Consider the following 11,741-nt stretch of genomic DNA (forward strand, 5'->3'; position numbering starts at 1 on the left):
AACGCTTTAAGGAGCTGTATACGACATTCAGAGACTGGGCACCACAAGCAAACATGGTGGTGGCTGAGCTGGAATGGCGGCAGTTAGCTAACAGTTAGCTAACAGTGCTAAAAGCACGAACAGCGACAGTGTTAACAGCGCTAACGTTGCCGTATACGGCTCTGCTAGCGGAAGCTAGCTGTCAATCACCTTGTAGCCCCGCCCCTAAAGTCACTTATATAGACTTCTATACAACCAGAGGAGTCACCCCCTGGTGGTCAGGAGAGAGAATGCAGCTTTAACACATGAAGCATAGACTTCTATACAACCAGAGGAGTCGCCCCCTGGTGGTCAGGAGAGAGAATGCAGCTTTAACACATGAAGCATAGACTTCTATACAACCAGAGGAGTCGCCCCCTGGTGGTCAGGAGAGAGAATGCAGCTTTAACACATGAAGCATAGACTTCTATACAACCAGAGGAGTCGCCCCCTGGTGGTCAGGAGAGAGAATGCACGTTTTAAGACACTCCCGCATCGGCTTCACTCTTCAGAACCGGAGTTTGAGAGGTTTGGGGTTGCAGCGTATGAGCGCTGTGCGGAGTGCTGCTGGTAAGCTCGTCAGTGGGCTGTTAGTAAGAAACTCACGTCCTCCAACGCCGGCCGGGTTATCAAAACCAAGACCAATGAAGCTGTAGTTATATTTTCTTTACACAGCAAATAGATGTTTGCTGCTATATTTAGGCTTTAAATATCGTATATAGAACCTTCAGAGGACATCTTGGCCAAAGCTTTCTATACACCAATACAATCATATACCTTTTTTTGTACGGAGGACAATCCAAGTAAGTGGTGCTTTGTGAATGTTACAACTGTCCTGAGTTACAATAAGTTCAAACATTAATTAATACAAACACACAAAACAATGTCTCATGTGTAACGGTTCCACTGACAGCCTTTGCAAAGTCTTTGGTCACATTCAGGTGTGTAGTTCTCTGACGCCGGTTACGCTGCCGAGAAGTTCGACCTGATGGAGTCCTCTCGTAGCTGACGGTGCTTCCCAGTGTCGCACTCTTCGCCGCGCGTGCGGCGCTCAATGGTAATCCTGTAGTTTTTTCTGCAGAGGGAAATATATTTATTTATTTACTTTCTGGAGGTTTAACCGCTATTATCGTAAAATCATACTCACCAAAATCAATGAGAGCTTATTTGGTGGTAAAAACTGTCCATTACGTGATTATTTTCAGCTTTAACCAACAGTACATGCACTGCACTTCCAATAAACTGTACTTATTCTAAGCAATGCATATACCTGTATATTTAAGAGACATTTGGGCGCGCCCACTTTTAATGCCAATTCCACATAAGCCGTTTAGATAATATTGTTCAACTGAAAGGTCTGTTTCCAGCCTGTGTGATTGTCTGTGTGTTGCATAACAAAACACAATGGCAAATGAGCGCAAAAGCAATTTCTTCCATTTGTCTGTACAATCCGGACTGCAGTTCAAACAGCGACCTGAGAGGGGCAGCAAAGTGCCGCAAGACAGCGCAGCCAATCCGTGACTAGGAATCATTGTCCAACACGAACCTCCATGTCTCGGTTTCAGTCTCAACAAATGCCATTGTGTTTTTCTCTTTTGCTTTTGTGGTCATGTTTTGTATTTTGCCGTGTTTGTCCCCTCCGGGCCACCGTACAGAGCAGCAGGCCTTCAAGCGGCAGGGCAGGTGGACATGTTGTGATTGTTACCTGACAGTACTTTGCAGACTGTACTCAAACGCAACAATATTAGCACACATAACAACATCCCGCATTACCTGAAAAAGTAGAAGGCTATGAGCATGGCCGTTCCCAGAACAGCTCCCACGATGACCCCCGTCAAAGCCGAGACTCCGAGTCCACCTGTTTGGAAGAGCAGCGGCTGGTGAACACACGTCACACACAGATAAACATATCACAGGTGTCAGGGAACAGCGGCGTTTCCTTTACATGATTTGTCGGCAGCTATCTCTTTCTGGTCTATATGTCGTCCCTTCAGGGTGAAATGATCCGTGTTGAAGGCCGGCAGCAGCTGAAAAGTTCCATTTTCACCAAAGTAGTTGGCCACCACCTGTGAGCGAGAGAACCGTATTAGCATCCGGTTGGAAGCACCTTCTTCTCCCCGAAGTTAGGTTCTTCTCACCTCGTAGGTTCCCGCTTCAACATTCGTCATCGCCATCAAAGAGAAATCTCCATTTCTGTCACCGTTGACGTCTATGGACACCTGGCCAGCGATCCCTGCGTGAGCCAGGAAAACAATGAGAACATCATTCAGCTGCAACCCCCCAAGAAAAGATTGGAAGATGTTTCTGCCAGTGAAGAAGATTTCCTTCACAATCCACTGCGGGGGCCAATAATCTAACATTACACCCTAATACTACAAATACTATATCTTCTAAATCAAGGCCGATAGCCAGAGGCTCAAGTTATACACGGTCGCCTGGAACAAATTAAAGACAGATACAAATGGAGGCCAGGGGGGAATAGAAAAAACAATTGTGGATAAACTCTGAGTGCCCATATAATGTACATTTCAATCCCTTAAGTTGAACCAATTTTAACAGTATAATCACACTGTTTTCAACACTTTGTTGTATTGTCCTATTTTATACTGTGTGTATGTGTTTTGCAGTTTTTCACAAATGCTAACAACATGCTAACTTACTTTAAACATCTACATCACACAAGTCATTTAATTTAAAACCACATTTTATTCATGAAATACCAGCTAATGCACAACATCTATGACAACACGGCGAACTCAACTCAAATATCAAATGATTCTCAAGAACAAAACACTGGCACGTTTTCTAGCCAAAGGTAATCACAGCACGACAACTAACAGTGCTAACAGCGCTACAGTGCTACAGTGCTAACAGCGCTAGTGGTGCTGAGAGCACAAATAACGGCAGCAGAGCTAACAGTGTTAACAGCGCTAACAGCGCTCGTGGTGCTGAGAGTACCAACAACGGCAACGGAGCTAACAGAGCTAACATTGTTAACAGCGCTAACAGTCTTAACAGCGCTAACGGTGCCATTGGAAGCGTTAAATGTATTAATGTTCCATGTTTCAAACAGAAGTCTGTGACATGAAACGGTAAAAAAAGTCACTGTCTTTTTGTTGTAACTGTCTCTTTTTCAAGCTCTGCAATGCTTTATAGTACTTCTAGGATATTTGATGTAAAGCTACCTTTGTTTTGCATTCGACCTTTACCACCTCAATAGTGACGTAATGTTGTTCCATCAGGCAGCAGCGACAGGGCGAGTCGCGTGTTTTACCTTCAAAAGTTCTGTTCCACATGCGGGAGGTGATCTCCGTCCCGTTCTTCTTACTGTATCCGTTCTTCATGGCTTCGTGCAAGGCAATGGCGTACAGCAACATGGCGTCGTGGAAGCCCTCGACGAACATGTTGACCTGAAGCGGAACACGTGGCCTGATTGTTATTACACAGCGTGAAGCACGACAGTCACTGCTGCCCTCTGAAGACGTGCACTTTGGGAGAATTTTAAACTTTAATACTGTAACGTAGGGCTGGGCGGTATGGCCAAACAATCACACCACGGGATTTTGTGAGATTCTGCCGGTTTGGCGGTATATCACGGCATTTGTACTCTCCAAGAAAATACATGCATTGACGCCGAAAAGGACCAAAGCTGTCGCGAGTGGTGAGCAATGTCTGTACGTTGCTACATAGAGGGCCTTAGGAAGCTAAACATGGAGGGACTTAGGACCCAGGGGAATATAGGTGAAAAAAACAGTAAGAGACAGATCAGAAGGGCCTGTCTGTGGGCGAGCTGTACCCAGCATGCAGTTTGGCGGTGTAGTTTTATAAATGTACAATTATTAATGTTCCAAACTGTTGTGTTGTGGTGTTTTATCCTGTTAAAGAGTGTTAGTTGTGGGTTATTCATAGTTGTTATAAAGTTTTAACCGTGATTACAAGCATGACACCTAAGTAGCTCCGACCGCCCTCAACGGTGAAAAATACATTTTACTACAACAGTTGTCACAGCTGAGACAGTATATGAAAAATTCATACCGTATGAAAATTTGAAAGCATTATTCAACGGACATACGTACACTTCCGCAGTCTTTGCAGTCGTGGTATCCGGCGTTTTCGATGGACTTTTTCATTTCCATGGAGAAGTTTTCGAACTCGGGCTTGACCGTCCTGAGCAGCGTCAACGTGTTCAGAGACGCGTAGGCTTGCCTCGCATCGGTGTCGTGTTTATCTCCTCTCTTCCACGACCCGTTGCCTGGAGGTTTAAAGATGAGGGGCAGGACAAGGAACATTGTCCAAAACATCATTGTTAAATGTGGTAGAACACTGATCCTTAAAGCTAAACTGAAAACATACAATAAGGCGTTGCTACTTAGTCGCTAGCTACAAGTAGATGAAAACTTATGAAAACGTACTTATGGCACTAAATCCTAAACACCGGTCCTCTTAAGAAAATTAACACTGAGCACTGCTTAGTTTCCCTCCGGTTCACATTAATTATGATTCTGCAGTGCACAGAAGACGTTAAGTGGCACGTTCATTGGCGTTGCATCCAGTAGACTGTGCTCGGAGACTCAAAGAACCAGTGTGGCGTAGGGAGCTCGGTGGGCGTGGAGGACATCAGACTTTCTTGCCAGATCCTATTTTGGGTCGCCACCAAACTCTTTAGAATAAATTCCAACATTCTTCATCGTTCACTCAAAGCCCCTCGATTCAAATGTCACGGCCGTGGGGCTCTTTTGTCATTTTCACTGTCCAAATATTTATGGACTGCAGTGTAGATGAATAGAAAATGAAAAACAGAAAGCTAACACAAGAGTTGCTAACAGAAAGCTAACACAAGAGCTGGCACGTTACCGTAAGAAGAGGCGTTGAAGAGTTCGACGTTGAAGAACACATGGTTCCCGTTGGTCAACCGTCGTCTGTGTGCAGCTAGCATGACCTCTCGTATCTGGTCCGCTCCCATGCACATGATCACCACTGCAGGAAAGACACAAAGACCACTGCAGTTACAGTCCAGTCCCATTACATGACAGATTATTAGTTTCCCAAACCATAGCACAATATGTGAACATTCAACATGTGAACATTGAACATGTGAACATTCTCTCTGCTAAGGTTGACTTTGATAAAGTGAAGCGGAACAAAGTTACAGAGGGTTTAGAACAGAGAACATTCAGGCGAGGACTCATTGAGGCCCAATTGCCCCAACGGACCCATTGGACCCATTGGGGCTATTGGGCCCCAATGGCCCCAATAGCTCCAATGGACCCATTGCAGCCATTGGGGCTATTGGGGTCATTGGGGCTATTGGGCCCCAATGGACCCAATGGACCCATTGGGGTTATTGGGGTCACTGGGGCTATTGGGCCCCAATGACCCCAATGGACCCAATGGGGCCATTGGGGCTATTTGAATGCTATTTTAATTTGAATGCTATTTTAATTTCCTCATGTAACAAACCATATATTTCAACTGTGAATTATAGCTTGTTCAATACAACCGGATACGGCAGTTTTGGATTTTTTTTGTGCGTTCCCGGTTTTCCCGACGCTTTGCAGACGAGAACCCCGGAAGCGAGGCAGCGAATAGAAGGAGCTGCAGCACCGACACCCTCCAGCTGGAGTAAATCCCTTCACAGTATTTTCGCCGTGAGCTTTCAAAAGAAGCTCTCTGAGGCCGAGGGAGCGCCGCCAACTGTGTCACCGGTGATGAAAATCAACTTTAAAAATCATTCAAAAAGGCGGCCAAAAAAAAAAAAAAAAGTTTGCACGAAAACATATCACAACCAGGTGAAAAAGCTTCACTGGGTTGATATTAACTTTTCCCTTCGGGCGATTAAAAATAAATAAAAAACCCGACAAACAAAACAAGCAGCTACACAAACAAGGCCGGCGATTGAAAAGCGTCCCGTGTTAATAAGGAAGATTCAGAGTCCTGCTGGAACATTCCTCACAACGCTGTCACTTAAACACACCTCCTGAAATATCCCTCGAGTCAGTGGGACAAACTTCACCTCAGTCCTGCCAGCACTATAGCACCCTTTAATTACACTGGGCTGCACACACACTACCGACCCTTGTGTGCGCTCGGCGGGCCGTCCCGTCGGGGCAGCGCTTGCAGCCAGCAATGTTTCAAAACTTCTGGATTTTTCCCCCCTTTTTTTTGCGCTAAGGGCACTGATGCTCGTTAGAAATTAACTCAGGAATGGGGGCAGCGCACTGAGAGCCCGCAGTGTCCGCTCACGGCCGGCAGAAGCTAAAATCAAGACCCCCAAAAATCAAGGGTAGATGACGGAGAGCGAGCCGACAGTATTGTCCCTTCAGGGCATTCGGGGGCGTTTGTGGTCACACTGTAAAAGCCAGCGCTTTGCCCTCAGGACCACGCTGGAGTCCGAGGGGAGTTCCCCCCCAACACAAAGGCGTCATACAGACTCGGGAGCGTCGGGAGGATTAGCATCAAGAGAACGGACCAATCCAGAGAGAGGCGCTTCCCCCAGAGCCGGTTTGTTGGGCAACGCGTGGACATTTCAGTTAGTTGGTTGCTCTTCACGTTCATTCGTCCCTGTGCATTGTTATTTAACTTTTATTAGTAGGAATCATTACAAAAATCTATCCCTCTGCAAATCTTCCAATAATCAATAATAATGATTATGATTACAGGGCTTTGTCCAGGGTTCATAAACATTGTGACCATTGGATTTCATCACTTTGAACCCAATTTCATAACTTTAAACCACATTTCCATGACTTTAAATGTCCATAAGCAAACACTGTGTGAAATGTGTGTGTAAACAGTAAAAGTGATAAAATGTAGTATTTAAACTAACAATGAGGATTCAAAGCATCCAGTAAACCTTAAATGACTCAAATGAATGAGAGACAATAGTTTGATTAAAAGAATAAACATTTATATAGATGCCTGTATGTATGCTGCTGATATGTTGAGCCTCTTTCTTTAAAAGCAGATTCATTATTTATAACTAAATGAACACATGAACACATGAATATAACACATTTACAGACTTTTTTTCCAGGCCTGGAAAGAACCATTTTAAAATTCCAGGACTTTTCCAGGTTTTCCATGGCCGTATGAACCCTAAAAGCAGAGAAATCTTATGACCTTTGGTAAAAACGATCGTCAATACAGCTAACCGTTCATGATCGCTTCATTTATTCTTTTCTTTGGGTTCTTTGAGGATTTTGTATTTTCTTTAAATGCAACGGTTCTTCGTGCTCATACAAACATCCCCACTTTAATCTGAACAAAGTCAATAGATTATTAGTTGTTTGTGTTTCAATGCTACAGAACAATCTGTACAGGTGAGTGTGGGAACAACATGTTCAGGTACAAGTACACACTCTCAGTAGAAAAGTCCTTCCTTCCCGCTGCCGTCAGGCTGCATAACGAGCTCACAGCACTTTAATCCCTTTAATTACGTTCATCATCTGGTGCAATAAAAACACATTTAAATACTTTTCATGTAAAGTTTTTACTCCGTCTGTATACTTCATATTGCTAATGTATTATGCTTTACTGTTTATTTATATTACTTGAACTCACCCTGAACTTTTCGTAAAGATAACCAAATATTACATAAACGTTAAATTTAAGTTAACCTATGTTAGAAGTTATTTAATAAAAGAGACTGTTTGCATTTAACAAGCACAAAATGTTGCAGAGATAAATCTGTTGATAACAGAGCAGCTGGCGTGTCGTCGCAGTGTGAAGTGAGTTTTTCAGCGTTTCCTGCACAGCAGGGTGTCAATGCTCTCTCTCTTTAGAGCCTCCATTCAAGCACTTCATGAGGGAAGACGTGCTTTTAAAACACGTTTCAACAACTAATCACTGCTTCCTGTCGCTGTGCAGGTAACTGAACTGCTCCATGTTCCAGCCGCTCGTCCTGTAATGCGGTTACACTGCGCCGCCTCCGGCGCTGCTGCTGCTGCTGCTGCTGCTGCTGCTGCTGCTGCTGCCGGACCGGCTGGACGGCCTCGTGACGCACCAACGCGGTGATGTTTCCATCGACGACGCGTCGACAGGAAACAGAAGCACCTTCGATGACGTTCTGCTTCATTGCACCTGCGTGTTATCTTCGTGGTTCTCAGCGGAGAACGTCCGACTGTTTAAGCTCCACAGCACCTCGTGTTCAAGTAGTCGTACTCGAGTTCTCATACTTTATTTGTATATAAAGTATACAAATATAAAATTTAAAAAAATCCCTTTTACACCATATTGATCATAACTATGAACATGCAGCATGAAATGAGCCAGATTGGCCAAAAATGCTCCTGGAGCGTCACAGAGTTCATCCTGTTTGCATCAGGGCCTGAACAACATCACACATGCTGATAACACACCTTTCTGGAAAGATTAGGACCTAAGAACCAGAATAAAACAAAGTCTTGGCTTGTTAGGAAGGAGTTTCAGTCAAAAAACTGTGTCGTTCGGTTCAAAAATGAAAAAAAAAAATGTTTTTTTTAAAGGATTGTGATTGCTTTGTTGTACTCCCACAATGCCGCGGGGTTACAGAGACGCATGTTTTATTGAGCTCGGACTTTGTTCGTAACACACACACACACACACACACACACTCACAACACACTCAAACAGAACGACATCAGAACCCCAACGGCCGGCCCCGTTATGGGATGTAACGCCAGGCTCCCAGGTCAGAGGTCAAAGGTCAAAGGTCACCGTGACCACGATGTCATTAATGATGATGAGGAACAGAACACGGCGGCGCTGTCCCAGGTGCTGAAACACAGCCGAGGGCATCGACGCACACACACGCACACACACACACACACACACACACACACACACACACACACACACACACACACACACACACACACACACACACAGGCACAGGCACAGATTCATTCATTCATTTAGAAAGCATGAGCACGTTTTGTTTGTTTTATGGGCGATCAAAATGTCCCCACTAATATAGGAAGATCTCATCCAAACACTAAAGGAAACGAAAGAAAAAGGAAAAGTGGACAGAAAAAAAGGACTTAGGAGACTTTTGAGGAAGGAAATCAAAAGTCTTGGAGTCTCCGTCTCGGGGAAAACAAAGAACACGACTGTGGCGCACGGCCGTCTCTCAATCAGAGGACCGGTGGTTCGAGCCCCGGCTCCGCTGGTCCTTGTCGTTGTGTCCTTGAGGAAGACTCTAAAGCCTGAAATGTAAAGTTAGACTTTGTAGTTTAACTTTCTTGTTGTTGTGCGTTCGTCCTCGCGGTTGAACGCTCGTATCCTGAGTCTCTCTGGATCGTTGTGTGTTATTCTCTCCGAGGCCGTTCAGACCTCTCGGTTGAGCGCCTGCCGTGCCGGGAATACTGATTCCCCGCCGTCAGGTGCACCTTTGTGACCCTGCAAGCGTTTAGCATGTGAAATATATGCTAATTTATGCGACAGCCACTTGTGTGATACGAGGTGACGTCATCAGGAAGAGTCACGACCGGCTGGAACCAGAACAAGAGACGACGGCGACTAACTCATGTTGTGATGTTGTCCAGTATAATCTCTTTTCTATTTGTTTATTAAAGCTGCATTCTCTCTTCTGACCACCAGGCGGCGACTCCTCTGGTTGTATAGAAGTCTATGCTTCATGTGTTAAAGCTGCATTCTCTCTCCTGACCACCAGGGGGTGACTCCTCTGGTTGTATAGAAGTCTTTGCTTCATGTGTTGAAGCTGCGTTCTCTCTCCTGACCACCAGGGGGAGACTCCTCTGGTTGTATAGAAGTCTATGCTTCATGTGTCAAAGCTGCGTTCTCTCTCCTGACCACCAGGGGGCGACTCCTCTGGTTGTATAGAAGTCTATGCTTCATGTGTTAAAGCTGCATTCTCTCTACTGACCACCAGGGGGCGACTCCTGTGGTTGTATAGAAGTCTATATAAATGACGTATTTGGGCACAGTCGTCGTCCATAAAGTGTCCTGAACATACTAAAACAAATGACTGCTGCTGAAATGGGTTAAATATGCAAAAATCCAAGATGGCCGCCATGGATCTACGATGTCTCATATCTCCATTATTACAAGAGATATTTCAATTATTAAAAATGCTATTATATGGTTTTTGGACACCTGGACATTTAAAGGACAACATGGTTTCCTTTCAAGCTTCTTGTAACAGATTTTCTATCAACAGTTAATTTGAATGAGGAAGTGTTTTACGTTAATTTAATAAACACAACTTTTCTTCCTGACAACAGACAGACGGCTCAAAACTGGATCATATGAAAGAAAACATGTTTTTTGTTTCGACGTCGGAGGCGGAGCTTCACCCGGTTGTTCACTTAAACTTCACGAGACAATTATTGTGTTGTGCTACAAGTTTTTCAAAATGTTTTCATATGCAAATGAGGTATTGTTTTATCAAATATATGCTAATTCGCTTCCATTTACAGACCGGTAAATATGAACACGAGCTTCAAAATGATTATTATTACAGATTATTATTTCATTTACTGTCAATTTCCTCCATGTTTTTAGGAATATGTGTATAGCAGGTTATGAACAAGCCTTCCCAGTATGAAGAGGGATGCAACTGGGAATGCTGGGAACTCTTTCAGGGAAAACTCTCAAGATGTTTGTGAACATAAACACATTCTGAATGAACATAAATGAATAACTGACACACTCATAAGGTCGTGACATCTCGGGGTATAAACTGCAAGTGACCACCCGGCCTTCAGGGCTCCTTCCTGGGTCAATCGGAGTGATCTGGACCCTCATGAGGACCAGGACCAGCATCCAGACCAGTACCCGGACTTGGGCCCTCATTCCTGGGTGAGTTAGAGCGATCTGAACCCTCAAGAGGACCACTGTGGCAGCACGCGCTCCTTACCTTCGGTGTCCCGGATGTTCTGCAGCACGTCGTCGGTGTCCACGCGCTCCTCGAAGGCGTAGGTCTTGACGCTGAAGTCGGCCATCAGGTGGTAGACCCCCTCCAGCGTGAAGTAGCAGTTCCGCTCGCCCTTGTCGTCCTGGTACAGCAGCAGCGCGCTCCTCCACGCGAAGTGCTCGAACATCGCGGCGAACGTCTCCGCCATCTTCACGTGCGGCGGCGCGATGCGCGTCAGGTGCGAGTACTCGCCGCGCTTGTCCCCGAAGCCCGCGGCCAGGGCGCCGGCCGAGATCACCGGGATGTCCCAGCGGGACGCCAGGCGCACCACCGCCGCCGCCTCGTACTCGCACACGGGTCCCAGGATCAGGTCCGGCTTGCGCGCGCACGAGCGCTCCACCAGCGCGAACACGGCGTCGTTCACGCAGTCGGAGTCCTCGAAGCGGACCTCGAAACGCAGCCCCGAGAGGCGGCCGGCCGCCGCGTCCGCGCGCAGCCGCCGCTGCGCGTAAAGGATCGCGGGCGCGACCCGCGCGCGCGAGAAGGGGAAGGAGTTGTTCCGCGGCAGGAACACCAGCACCTCCACGTCCTCTGCCACGGCCGCCAGCGGGACCAGGAGCGCGAACAAGTACACGCACAGTGCGCGGGCATGTGGCATGATGCACACGCCCCCCCAGTCAACACGCGCGCGCGCACACTTGCGGACGGACAGAGGCAGTGAATGAGTGTGTGTCTCTTTAGAGGCGCGCGTCTGCCGGACTGTGTGTGTTTTTATTCTGCATTTAGAGTTTCCTCCGGAGGGGCTCCTCTTTTGTTGTTGTTTGTTTGTTTGTTTGTTTGTTGTTGTTGTTGTTGTTGTTGCCCCCCCCCC

General features: G+C 46.1%; 1 protein-coding gene across 1 annotated transcript; it reads right to left on the reverse strand.

Moving 5' to 3' along the window:
• Positions 1-277: 277 nt before the first annotated feature.
• On the reverse strand, positions 278-11,741 carry npr3 (natriuretic peptide receptor 3). Its single transcript, XM_068596180.1, has 8 exons — positions 10,874-11,741; positions 4,873-4,995; positions 4,095-4,270; positions 3,293-3,428; positions 2,157-2,251; positions 1,964-2,084; positions 1,792-1,876; positions 278-1,093 (listed from the first exon to the last, which is right to left on the reverse strand). The coding sequence occupies exons 1-8, from the start codon at positions 11,526-11,528 to the stop codon at positions 982-984; spliced, it is 1,503 nt and encodes a 500-aa protein (XP_068452281.1). The 5' UTR covers positions 11,529-11,741; the 3' UTR covers positions 278-981.

The sequence above is a fragment of the Clinocottus analis genome, unplaced genomic scaffold (genome assembly GCF_023055335.1).
Source record: "Clinocottus analis isolate CAN_PGR_092001 unplaced genomic scaffold, fCliAna1.0.p SCAF_35, whole genome shotgun sequence".
NCBI classification, from domain to species: Eukaryota; Metazoa; Chordata; class Actinopteri; order Perciformes; family Cottidae; genus Clinocottus; species Clinocottus analis.

Bases quoted from the DNA above. Each gene is read 5' to 3' on its own strand.
- npr3 (XM_068596180.1), bottom strand. From the start codon at position 11,528: ATGCCACATGCCCGCGCACTGTGCGTGTACTTGTTCGCGCTCCTGGTC. The intron at 4,996-10,873 runs GTAAGGAGCGCG...TCTTTCCTGCAG, and splicing joins GAACATCCGGGACACCGAAG to TGGTGATCATGTGCATGGGA. The intron at 1,877-1,963 runs GTAAAGGAAACG...TCTTCCAAACAG, and splicing joins GATAGCTGCCGACAAATCAT to GTGGACTCGGAGTCTCGGCT.